Genomic DNA, 13,557 nt, shown 5'->3' with positions numbered 1-13,557 from the left:
AACTGCCACATTCCACAAGTAAACAAAGTATCCTTCACACTAACATTAACCATGTGGCGCCAACTAATTAGGTTTAGTACACAAAAACAATAAAACAGAATTATTTACCATAGCAACACAATTTAAGCGTCCTTGGTTGCTGTATGTACTTCAAATAATTCCATTCACATTTTACAAAATGTCCAAGACATATCAATAACAGTGAATAGGACCATCACTATTGCTGGCAGGATAGGTTTAATATTTCCGAAAGGTACAATACCCAAAGGTTTTTGGTTGACTCCCAACATTTCTAACTTCAAAATGTGTGTTTATGGATTTGTTACTAACATACTATAAGCCCTCACATTACTCTCAAAAGCCACAATTTACCATGCAAGAGTAAAGCCAAAGACCTGAGAAAACTTGCACATAAACAATAATATTGCTATTTGAAGGGCTAATTTACAACAATTAACTTTTGTTTATAAAAAAAAATACAACAATTGACTTAAACACTCACTGAACACAAAATCTAAATAGTCTACCAGTAGCTTCTCATTTTATACTTACCAAATAGATTCATGAATGGTATTGACATGAAGTTCTATAGACGGCTTCTAAAAACAAAAATCTCAATTAACAAGGATAAACAATAATGCTAACAAAATCATGCCGAATGAGCACTGTGAGTCCGTGAAGCCCATATACCAAAGACAAGAAACCAAAAGACGAACAAGATCGCCCAGTAGCGTGCAGGTCCATACTTGATTCTGGTAAGCACAAACTGCAAAATTCAAAAGAAAAATTATATTAGTGATCAGTACACAATACTGAATAAAGCCCAAAGTAGGAACACACAATTTGAAATTCAGTAAGAATTATTACTATTGTGCCGATGAGATATTAAGTAATAGTTAGAACATTCTGAGGATGTCCCAACTAATCCACAGAAATCCATGTAGAAGAAACTTATATAGAGTTAAGGGTTTGCTAGTGAATCCTTTCAGTGAAAAATAAAAAATAAAAAAATAAAGACAAAAGACAACATATTGCCAATGTTTGATTTATTGGTATTGTACACACACGCACACACATAGTGAGTTTTGAACTCATAACCTCACCCGTCACCTTGCTCTTACAAGATAAGGAAATGTCATTTAAGCTAGAGCTCATTGGCACCACATGGTTAATGTTATATATTTTTTATGAATTGCTTTTGGAATTAGATTTAAGGCCGCACAAAGCAGGAAATCTAATACAGGTTAAAAAAAAAAATTGAATTTTCTAAAAATTAGATTAAGAACTTTAAAAAGATTGATCCTATGAGAAAACCTGTCAAAAGTGGCAGTGATCTATAGGGAGAAGAAAGAAGAAAATTTAATGAGAAATAATATTACAAATATATCTGTATTTCAGTTTCAGGCAACATATCAAAGGTAAACACAAGTTTTCAGCAAAGGTATAACATATTTTCTTTTCTTTTCCTTCATACCAATAATTTAAACAGCTGCAAGCTTTACAAGTCTCTTGCTAGTCTCTTCAACAATATACAGTTTATCCAATTATGTGTTCCTACGACTTTTATCCATCGCCTATAGTAAACAAATTGCCCAACTGAGTTGCACATTCATAGACCTGGTGTCATATTCACTTTGCATATGTGCGTGCAAGCATATGCACATGTCCGTCTGTGAAGAAGCACCAATAGTATGGCTGGACAAAACATCTCTTCCAAAGCCAATGCCAATAAAGAGTAGGAACAGAATGAATGAAATGAGTTTTTCTGGAAGTGACAAAGTGCTCCTAACCCTTCTCTAACTAATCTCCTTTCTCCCATCCCTCCCATCATCTAATCTTCAGAAACTTCCTTCCTTTAGCTAAAATTCTCAGAAGTTCCATGTTTGTACTGTTTCCTCAATCTGGTTAAGACACCTAAGATATAGGAAACTGATTGATAAAATGGGATGGAGGTTGAGCAGAAACCCAAGGCAAACTGAAGGGGTCTTGAAAGCCTTGAGATTTTTACTTATCCACAAAAAAAGGAGCTTTGGGATTTCAATGATTCCAGCCCCTTGGAATTTATGAATTTTTTTGACCCTCCTATAGGAATTGTACAACCTCTCTCCTCAGATATATCTAATTTCATAAACTTGAAACACAAATGTTGTTCTGTATCTTGTGGGTCAACCAAACACTTGTAGAAGATGGGACCCTCACCAGTAAACCATAATATAAATCACCAACTCTTGTGAAGGCTTCAGCTTTCTTATTTTGCTGCGGTATCAAGAGTGAGAAACACATTTTTACTACCTTAAGTGCTCATCTTTATAGGATAAACGTGTAACAGGTTGAGCTTTTGAGCAGATATCAATATATGCTATTAAGGAAAATAAAGCAACTAGAACTCCCAAACCAGAAGAAAATATTCTTCTTCTTCTTCTTTTCAATTTTATTTTACTTGTTTTATAAGTGACAATAGTTTTATTGAAAGGAAGAAGATACTTTATGCACACAGAGTTCATACAAAATATTCCCAAGGAATACAATTACCAATCTTTACAAATGAAAAGAGAGCACAAATCAACAAAATCTAACATAGATTGCAAACCACTATTTTACTTCTATTATCCTTTTTTGATAAATATTTTACTTCTATTCCTTCATTCACAATAAACAATGTTCTCTAATGGCCACTTGCTTGTCAAGAAAAGTTTGCAAACCCTAATCAAATTTCTATAATCTAGTGAAACATATATCAATAAAAAATTAAGCCAGATGCAGATGAGTGTGGTAACTGGATGATCTCTATTAAGGAGATACTTACAAAGCGAAAGAAAACCACAACTGTTAGAGCACAGATGCCTCCAAGGAGAATATGAAGACCACTTCTGGCAGTTTTCTGTACATCAGAGTGGTATTTATCAAATAAAGCATATAATAAAGACATTATAAACACAAAAAGAACAGATGAACTCAAAATAAATGAATATCCTTAAAATATATAAAAAATATTTAAATGCAAGAATTTTCTTAGCATTCTGTTTAGTTTCTGATAACTTATGCAGAATTGCAATTTTCATCTTAATAACAAGCCAATATATATATATATATATATATATATATTAGTAGCTTATATGGTCATATTCTTATTGCCATTCCCCATTTTACATGATGTCTTGCAAATGGGTCACACATACAGGAAGCTTCTTTTCTCAAGCAAGTGAAAATAAACCATATTGCAAAGATGAAGAAAAGCTGATCAAATGGAAGAGGAAAAAAAAACTGCTGCTGCATTACATAAATCCCAACCCACTCTTTAACCATAGAATCCCATAAAGTTAAGAGAGAGTAGTTCATCACCAACAAACCGGTAACAAATGATCAAGCCAGGAGCAAAATACATCCAAACACTTTAGATGCTTCCCAATTTGATGTCCACAATAGGAACTCTCCAACTCATAATTTTGAAATTATTCTAGTTCTTCTAGACTCTTCAATAAATCACATCACCCAGCAATAGTCAAAAAGTTATTGAAGCTTATAATGCAGACTAGCATGCAATTTATACCTATTTATGTATGATAGTGAATTATGTACATTAATATGTAAAAAAAGTTTAGATATGAGTTGTTGATCAGTATGCTTGTCTGTATGCTATACATACAATTTTGTATGCTTGCACATATGCATAAATATATTTATGTACATAAGAAACATATCTAGGCATGATTTCCTTCTAAAAGTGATTACAAAGAAATTATGGAAAATTTTACAGGAGAAAAATATAGTGAAAACAGGGAAAAAAATTGGAGTGAAAAAGAAAAAATGAAAAAAAAGAAGGAAATTTCACAGTTCTCTCTTCCTTACACCAAACATTTTCTTCAGATCTCGCCTAGTCCGAAAAGAATTTAGTGGGCCTGAGAAAAATGTTGACGGATTTTCCTCACATTCATTTCTTTTTTGTCCCTCTGACAATCCATACATTGGAAAAAACTTCTTTCCATTCTTTTCTTTAGGGTTGACCCAAAAAAGCATTTAATGTATTGTTGTTTCTAATAGATAAATACTGATGAGACCACCTCCTAGTTACTAGAAATTCTGCCAAATGAGAAAGAAGAGAGACAACTCAACAGTCAAATGAGCTATTACGTAGCAAACAATATTTGACACCTTTAGCTTTTTCTTTTTATAAGTAAAAATATAAGGTAATGAACTAAGAAGATTTTCTATGAGCCCTTTAGCTTATATGAGCCCTTTAACAGTCAAATGGCACCTTTAGCTTATTACAAACTAAGAAGATTTTCTATGAGCCAAGAGTACATGGCAACACCAACCAGCACAATTAGGAATTGACATGATAATATAGACAAATGATTCTTCTTTTAGTTTTTATTTTTATTTTTTTAAAGGTAATTTCATCCATTTCTTATTATTTCCATCACCTGCCATGTTTATTTTGAATGGTAAAAGGTGCCTAACATTTGTGCATGTACTTTAATCCTGAGCATAGAGTTAATTACTTCTACACATAAGATGAGCTAATAACCCTATAAACTGAATTATGTCTGCACTGTATCTTAATAAACTTAAAAAGCACTTAATCTGACATACCTTCCCAACACGAGGGGCAATGAGCCATGCAAGAGTAACAGTAAGAAGACCTGTAGCAAGCAGAATCCCAGTACCTTCCACAGCCCACTTGGTTGCAGGATTTTCAGCAGGGGCATCTTCAGAGACGGTATTCAAAGGTTGTTCAGAAACAACCTGTGAAGCTGCAGCAGCAGTATTATTATTGCTACTATTGCTATGTGGATTAAACCACAACGAAATCTCACTAAGTCGTTGCCTTCGAATGGCAGCAACAGCATCAGGATCTACACCTGTACTTGTATGCACCTGTGCTGGATTGGGTTCTCCACTAGCAGTCCTTTCCCTCAATGCTTCATATTCCTTTAAAGAACCCATTACTTTTTTGAAGTCAGCAGATCTAATATTTTCTGCAACACTTCCACAAATTTCACAAACAATGGATCCATGGTTAACAAACCACTTGAGAGCACAACCATAGTGAACTAGAGCAAGGTCATTCTTGCAAGAACAACCAAGCTCTACCAATGTGTCTTGATGGTGGTATGTACCCGTCTCCAAATCTGTATTGCAAATGAAAACCTCTCCATTAGGGCCAATAAACTCAACAGGTTCAGATTCTCTTCCAACATTCCTTTTGAGAGAAAATTTACTTTCGCTATCAGGCTTCACCTCCCTGTTGCTTTTACTTGCTTCATGTAACGGAGGAGTGATGCCCAAAAAGCCTAATGCAGCATCCCCTCTTTTATCAGATTCAACACATTGGCACACACGACAATTTGGCAGGCCGGCCTCCTTGTCTAGACTATGGCGTGAGTGAGTCCCTGATTCTTCACTCTCAATATTTAAGCAATCCTCATTGCTAACTCCAACCTTAATTGTATCCGAGAAATCTTCCTTTCCCATTGAATTAGTTAAGTCTTTGGATTTAAACATGAAAGCTGCACTTCAGATTATTGCACCATTTGGTTCAATAAATTCTACTTAATCAAGCTCAGGAGGCCAATGTCCCCATATGTTTCTATCAATTAGACAAGAAGCAGTGCTATTGCAACATAAAGCTGACAAGTAAATAAAACTTTTGTTCCAACTTTGAAAGAAACTCAAGACTATAAGCATAACTTAAGGCTGTGGTGTAAGTGATAAACATGAAGAAATACACAGAGCAGAAGGATATAACCAACTTTCTATCCCCAAACTCCTGTTTTAGAAGTAGGATGACATCACAAGCCGTTTTACTGTGACTTAAGGCACATCACTCTTCATAGCACCTTTATTTATAACTCCGGTTTATGCACTAACACAAGGAAACAAAGTCAACATTAGGAATTAATTATGAAAGCATTAAGAAATGACCAAATATAAAATTAGCAAATCATTTTATTTTGAGAATAATATTCATCAAAACTACACATATTTTATTAGTTATCAAAACTGAACATTTTTTCCTAACAAATAAAGTAGTTTAATAATTTAAGTGCTTTTTGAAACTGGAATGGAGCATGCTTACTGTCTTGAATGTCTTATTCCACTAAATTAAGTTAAATTATTGGATTGTTACTCTTACTCCCCATCAAATTGATCAATTATGCAAGTATTATCTATCAAAAATTAAAAAGAAAAAGAAAAAATAGTCAACTATGCAACAATCTAGTTAAAAGCTTGCTGGCTTAGAAGTTTAATGCAAAAATTTGGCACATAACAGAAAATCCACCTTACAAATTAGATTTAGAAGTTTAATAAAAATATCCACCTTAGCAATGAGACTTCACATCATCCTATTTGGCCCTAGATCATTACTTTGAACTAGAATAACTTAAGTTGCATCAATGTGAAACCTCAAAATGCATTAACAGCATTTTAACCAAGAAGAAAAGCATGTCAAATAATGACCAACCCCTGGGTTCTAAGGAAGGTACATCTTCAAAATTGACATTGTTAACTCCAGTGGCAATCAATCTGAAATAAGCAAATGCTAAAAAATCAATTGATTTCCTTATTTCAATTATAAGATTTTGTTTTTAACAGTAAATTTCTGGACAATGTCACATTAATATCTAAAAGCATTGAGGTGAACAAGCTCAACAGCACATCCTCCTCCCATAAGAATAGGTGGAGGATAAGATTGTGGTGATACATCCAACAAATAGCTCAAGAAAAACAAGATAAAATACTAATATATTCTAGAATTATGGTCTAGTTTCGATGTGGGACCTTCTTTGCACCTTTCATACGCTACTTTAGTTATTATTGAGTCTTAGTATCAGGTTTTTTTAGGTTAGTTGCTGATTCAATTTTAATAAAGCTTTACTAAACTAGAGGCAAATTGGATTTCCAAATTTTCTGAAATGCGCTCTATCAGAGGCCCATAAATCTTATTTTATTTTGTAAGTCATTTTTCTATTTGGCTTCATTATTGGCAGTTTTAGTCTTCCTAGGAAAATGTTATCTAGAAGTCCTAATCTTTCTAGGAAAGGATTGGAAATAGGCTTCAATGTCAAATAACAACTATGGAGAGATTGAGATTAATTAAATTCCAACAACTTATTTAAACCTTTTTGAGTGTAATTGCTTAGGGGAACTAGGAGTGATTTCATAGATCTATCTTTCTTTGTTAACAGCCATCAAATTCCCTCAAGATTCATTCAAAATCCTATCATTTTAGTACCTAACCCTACTTAGTTTCTTAAATATCAAACTCCATTCAAGCACCCTTCAAGAATTCATCAAGAACCCAATTTAGTGCTGATTTTTATAAGATCATACATCAAAACTGGTATCAAGAGCCCACTAAAATTTCTGTCCTGCATAACGTGGGTTTAAATTCATTGGGTGGGTTTGTAATTTACCAATAATATATATAATTGCACTAAAGAAAGGACCCAGATATAAAACATCCATATATGTAAGAAAACCTTTGGTAAACCATAAGACCTTTTGAATCAAATAATGTGGTAACTCAAAAAGATCTCAGAAATACCAAATTATTTCTTGCTAAAAGTCTAATTTGTCTGCAAATTCCGGAAGCATCATTTCACTTAAACTATTGAACAAATTCAGACAAGATATACAAATCTTAGCAACTAAATTTAAACACTTAAATTGGAGTATACAACCCACTAAAGTCTCAAACCAGATTCACACTCTTCAAAAAATCCCCATTCCAGTCTAAGGACCAAGAATTCCTACTGTTTACCAATCGGACTTTACCAAACACAGGCACAATCACAAGAAAAAAACAAACACACACACACACACACAAACAATCTCATTACAAAGCCTCAGAAAACAATACTTGCAGTTTGTGTTGCATACCATTACAGCATAATCAATCAACATAATCAAATGCCTCAAAATTCAGGAAATACAATTACTCAACTCAAATGGGCAAGCAGCAATTTTTATTTTTTATCTTAAAAAAATAGGTAAGGAATCACAATTGTAAGGAAACCCATACCAAAACCCAGAACCAGAAACCAAAGACATGAAGTAAAAAATCAATTCTCAACCAAATTGAAAGAGAACAAACCTCTCTCACTACCCACTTGGCTTGAAAGAATAAAATGGCATAAGATACCCTTCAGATCGTTCACCAACATAAAAACCAAAACCGAAGCAACCAACTCGCTCTCTCTCTCTCTCTCTCTCTCTCTCCTTTTGGTCTTAGAGTCTTCCAGTGGATGTCACTCACATCACACCACACACAAAAGAATACGTAAAGTGTGTCCGTGACACATACTATTATTCATTCTAATAAAGGCATACACTCACTTTATACTTTATACTTTAATTTAGGTACTAGAGTTTACTGTTCTGTTCCTTCTATGTGTTTTTATCAACCGTACTAATCCACTTTACAGTTTTACACTTTAAAGTTATGTATTGATAATTTGATACTGATTACTGACCACATACACTTTGACAATTATTTTGAGAAATTGGGTGAAATGTTATTTCCAAATAATTCGGGTAAAAAAGACTCTTGTTGGGTCCTATATGGCCATAGATATCTTAGGAACCCGCTCCTCTTTGAGACTTTGGGTGTGGGTGTGGGTGTGGGTCCCATCGATGTATGGGTCCAGGATCTAAATTATGTCACCTGATCGGATATGAAATGATATTGGCACATTACCCTCTTTCAAAATCCAATAAATGAAAGATGCGGAATCATCATGAGTATGCATCATGCCTGAATAAAGAAGACTATTTAGGCATGCCAGCGTGCACGCAGGCATGCATATTGGGTTGTCATGAGGCATACCCAAAGTAGGTTATCTAAGCATGCATGAGGACGTGCCACAGACTTGGCAATGTGTACTGAGGGCTTCCATAGGCATGCCAATATGCCTAAATGAGGTTATTTGAGCATGTCTACGTGTACTCTGCATCCCCTCACCCAATTTATGTTCCTAAAATCATAGGGAGGGTTTCCAACAATTGAGTTGGCATTTCGAGCTTTTTTTCTAATTTTTATGATTTTTTCTAACTTTTGGCTTCCGAAAATCACAACGTAAAAATAACTACTTATTTGCACGTGTTAGACTAGTGGTAGAATTCTTATATGATTATTTTTCACACATATTTCTCAATTATTATATTTTAATAAGACATGATATTATTTAATATCAAATATTTTTTTGCTTGATGTCACCTTATGTATGGAATGGAATGTTATAATTATGTTTGTAAGAAGTATTGTAGTTCAATGCAAGCAAGAACTATGTTGAATACCTCACATTACCCAAAAAAAAAAAACTAGAATACCCCATCTCTTATTATTGTAACTATAGAATTATAAAATATATGTACATTAAAAAATTCAATTGTATAGAATAAAAATAGTTTAGAAAATATTTTGTTAATATTAAAAAAATGAGATAAGTATTAAACATTTTCAATAAAATACTTTATAGAAATATTTTAACAAATAAAAATGTATGCTATGGTTTGAAGAGGTCGTGCTTCGATATGTTGGCAATGTGGGACTCCCCCAATATTGTCATTATCTCACTCCACAACATTGTGCACTTTTTCAGTTAATTTGTGAATATATTTCGAATGAAATCCAAAACTTTATGCATATTTTTTGTCATTAATTTCAAATTTTGAGTTAACTTAAACCTTAAATTCAGTTTTCTTTGAAGGATGTAAGTTCAAAAGAATTATTTTTTTTTTTTGAATATGGATCATTGGATCTTTCTCATTTGATTTACGAAATGTAATTGTGCAAGGTTTGGTGGCATGTATTTCGAAGAAAAAAAAAGATATTTCGCTAAAAATTTTAAGCGAATGGAACTTATTAAGGATAAATGACAATTTGTATATTATCAATTAATTATGGGAGATATTGCTCAATTTCATAGTTTAAGAGAAGAATTGAGGCTGACCTCATACTCATAGTCTAGAGGAAAAGTGCAACAAAACCCAAAAAAAAATTATATAATAAAGTATTAAATGCATATTACTTTGTGCCCTTAGGCCCCTTGTAAATAAAATTCTTTAAATTTTATATTAGAATTAATTTTATTTTAAAGTATATAGTAGATTTATTTTAAGAGTTTTCCTTTTTATGTAATTTGAAAAAAAATAATTATTAAGAGTTATAACTCAATTGACATTTTTCAGTATTTTTAACGGAAATACCTAAGATTCAAATCTATCCTCCCTCAATTATTAAATTATTATAAAGAGGTTTTTTTTAAAAAAAAAATTTGTTAATGTGGCTATCCAAATTCTTAGAGTACTTTACTATTCTTGAGTGTGTAGTCCCTGTCTCAATGGCAATTATGGAAAGAATTCCTTAAGAAAGACCCCCAAAAAAATACTAGTTAATCGTTACTGTAGACTATAGTGAGTATAGTCATGAAATCTCTTTGAGAAAATTAATCACCATATAAATAAATATATTGCATATAATAATCCATCCCTATTCTCAGTAATCACTATTGTTACTGGATCATGTGAAATACTGTACCTTCCGATACAATTCGTTCTTACAAACCTGATGTAAGTCATGAAACTCAGTGCCATTATTATTTTATGGGCCGCCTTTTATTATTGTGGTTCTCTTTTTGTTTTGTTTTCTTTCTTTTTGTTTTGTTTTCTTTCCTTCATCGAATGGAATAATTAATCCCATACTAGAAAATGTCTTGTCTGACACAGGATTGCATCAACTTTGTATAAAAAAATAACCATTATTATATCATATGTTGGTCAAGTACTTTTCCTTTAGCTCTTGATAAGCATATTGTTCGAGCTACATTGGTTTCTTTTTACAATAACAATGTTGAATGCCAATTAAGAGGCCTTTTATAAAGAAAAAAGGGGGGGAAAGAAAAAGAGGTGGATTGACGGAGAGAGAGAAGGAAGAAAGAGTAGAAAGTTTGGAGAGAGAACTTTGCAAGTATGAAATTCTATGAATAGAAAAGTACTGGTAAAGTTGGTTTAGAAAAGTAGTATAATGCCCTCAATTACATCTTCAACCATTTCCATGTATTTTCATTAGTCTATAATGAATTATAAAGGATCTTAAAAGTTTTATTTTTTATTTTTGGAGTAAACTTAGTGATAAAAGAATACCTGGCTTCTTGCTTCATGTATAGCAGATATATTCATTGAGATATATATTGCATTGGAAATAAGAGAAGTTCCTTATGAAATTATTCATAGAAAAGGTCTCAACTTTTACAACTGATTGGTACTTTAATGAGTTATGATGATGCTTAGTGACTTTTTATTTTTATTTTCTATTTTGCTTACTAGTTAACAAAGATGATGTTAAAATGGGCTGACTAGAATCACACAATTAGCTTAGTCAAATAAGGATTTTTTTTTTTTTTTTTTTTTGGGGTGGCTTTATTGTGATAAACTATGAGATAATTGTTCAATTTTTTCTATATAGATACGCGTGTCGCATTTTGATATGTAATCAGTTGGACTTAGAATTGTTGGGATAATCAAGTCATTATGTTATTTGATTAGCCAATTGAAATAACATAATGACTTCTGAAATGAGATAATTAATAAATGGTGTGGAAATAAGTACGGAATTTATATGTTCTATATAACAAAAATAATGTTCGAAATATAAAAGAAAGTAGAAGTAATATTGCACAAGACTTATCTTTTAGTCTTTTTGGGTTGCATGATATTGAAACAAGTCGTGTCATCTTTGGTGTAAATTGTTGGGGAAAATTCTATATAACTGTAGATAAATTTTAGCAAGTACAGCGAAAGCACAACCACACAAGAACACAAATATTTACGTGAAACCCTTTCTCCTCGAAGGAAAAAACCATAAGACAAATTCCGAATAATTTCACTATATTAAATAGATATTACAACACCTAGAGATACAACTTGAGCAAAAAAACTTCCTTTTTCTTTTCACTCACTACTCTCTTCTTCACTAGGTATCTTTCACAATTTTCTCTTGCTCTGTATATTTTTCTCTTCTTTTTTGCTTGCTCTCACTCACGCAGTTCTCCAAGATTGCACTATCCTCAATCTCACTCACTAGGACTTCTCTTCACTTTTCACTTCTTCTCCACCAAATGGCCGAATGACCTTTCCTTTTATTTCTTCACCTTTTTCTTCTTTTCTTCCTTCCACACTCTTCACATCAATTCACAATAAAAGCAAGCACACAAGCCTTGACTTTTGTACATGATATTAGACAAAAAAGGATGAATTCAATTCTTCTCTTCACTTGGTCCAATGTCCTTGTGTTTTCTTTAGCCAATTTTTCTTCTTCCTTCAGCGTGTCCCACACGCTTAATGTCAAGTCTCATTAAGAGACATGGTTGGCATGAACACTTTAGAGACAAGCTCATTAAATGAGCTATTCCATCAAGTGTGGGTTGGAACCCACGTGTGCCACATACCCAACAATCTCCCCTTTCAACCCACTATGGAGGAGATCTTTGATCCAACTCTTTAGTTAGAATTCATTCTGGCCAAGCTAACACCAGACTCAACCTTCTTCATTATCTTCACTAACACTGAGAAAATTTCATCAAAATTAATACCTTTTGTTCTCAAAGAATTTATTTCACTTTGGATATCCTTAATCCAATTTCTTGGCTCCCCCTCATCAAAAGCTCAAATATTCTTGAAGTTAACTGCACGATGTTCTTCAGTACACCTCCTTTCAAGAGGTTCAACAATCTCTAGTGGAGGATATTGTTCCCCCTGCTTAAGACCTTCGCAATCTTTCACTTGATCATTCTTCTTAGCATCATGATATTTTTCATCAAATATCACTTCCTCATTTAAATCACTATCAGTTAGAGAGAATTTTACTCTCTTGGCTGTAACACCATTAATATCAACTCTCAACTGTGGAGTTTCTCAAAAACTTTGACTGCATTGAACTTCTTACAAGTCCTCACATGAGTCTTGTACATACCGCAACAAGCACACCCTCTAGCAACAACTAATAATCCTTTAGAAAGTTTCCATCTTCCATTGCCAAGATGGTTACTATAACCCGCTCAATCCATAGCTAGTGTAGAAAACACATTCATCCTTAAATCCGGAACATGTCGCACATCCTTTAACATCAACATGCAACCAACATTGGTCTTGATGCACACATCACCAATTCCCACAATTTTTGAATAACTGGAGTTACCCATCTTCACAACACCAAAGTCGTCTGCTCTGTATGTGGTGAACAACCCTTTTGTGGGGATAACATGGTAGGAGGCTGCTAAATCAACAACTCACTCAACATCATTCTTAGTAACATGCTCACATTTTTGCTCTTCAAGAGAGAGCATCACAACATCCTCATGAAACACAACTGCTACAGTATTCTTCTCATCATCATTATTTTTATATTTCTCTTCAGTTTGTTCTTTATTCCAATGCCAATAGTTTCTTTTTATGTGACTCATTTTCCCACAATGGAAGCATTCTCTTATCTCTTTAATCTGAGATCTAGCTTATGATTGTCACTAGTCATTAAATTTCGCCCGATCATCAAGC

General features: G+C 33.2%; 1 protein-coding gene across 1 annotated transcript; it reads right to left on the bottom strand.

The window, feature by feature from the left end:
- Positions 1-396: 396 nt before the first annotated feature.
- Positions 397-8,319, bottom strand: LOC115963646. The gene is made up of 4 exons (XM_031082736.1): positions 8,099-8,319; positions 4,594-5,866; positions 2,807-2,881; positions 397-766 (listed from the first exon to the last, which is right to left on the bottom strand). The coding sequence occupies exons 2-4, from the start codon at positions 5,503-5,505 to the stop codon at positions 650-652; spliced, it is 1,104 nt and encodes a 367-aa protein (XP_030938596.1). The 5' UTR covers positions 5,506-5,866; positions 8,099-8,319; the 3' UTR covers positions 397-649.
- Between the last annotated feature and the right edge of the window lie 5,238 nt (positions 8,320-13,557).

Source organism: Quercus lobata, chromosome 10, assembly GCF_001633185.2.
Source record: "Quercus lobata isolate SW786 chromosome 10, ValleyOak3.0 Primary Assembly, whole genome shotgun sequence".
Taxonomy (NCBI): Eukaryota; Viridiplantae; Streptophyta; class Magnoliopsida; order Fagales; family Fagaceae; genus Quercus; species Quercus lobata.
The sequence above is the reverse complement of the archived record's forward strand: the minus strand, read 5'-3'. Positions and strand labels throughout refer to the sequence as shown.

Excerpts from the sequence above, each read along its gene's own strand:
- LOC115963646 (XM_031082736.1), bottom strand. The coding sequence starts at position 5,505 with ATGTTTAAATCCAAAGACTTAACTAATTCAATGGGAAAGGAAGATTTC. Across the intron at positions 2,882-4,593 it reads TTGCCCCTCGTGTTGGGAAG|AAAACTGCCAGAAGTGGTCT; the intron begins GTATGTCAGATT and ends TCTGATGTACAG. Across the intron at positions 767-2,806 it reads TTGTGGTTTTCTTTCGCTTT|TTTGTGCTTACCAGAATCAA; the intron begins GTAAGTATCTCC and ends TGAATTTTGCAG.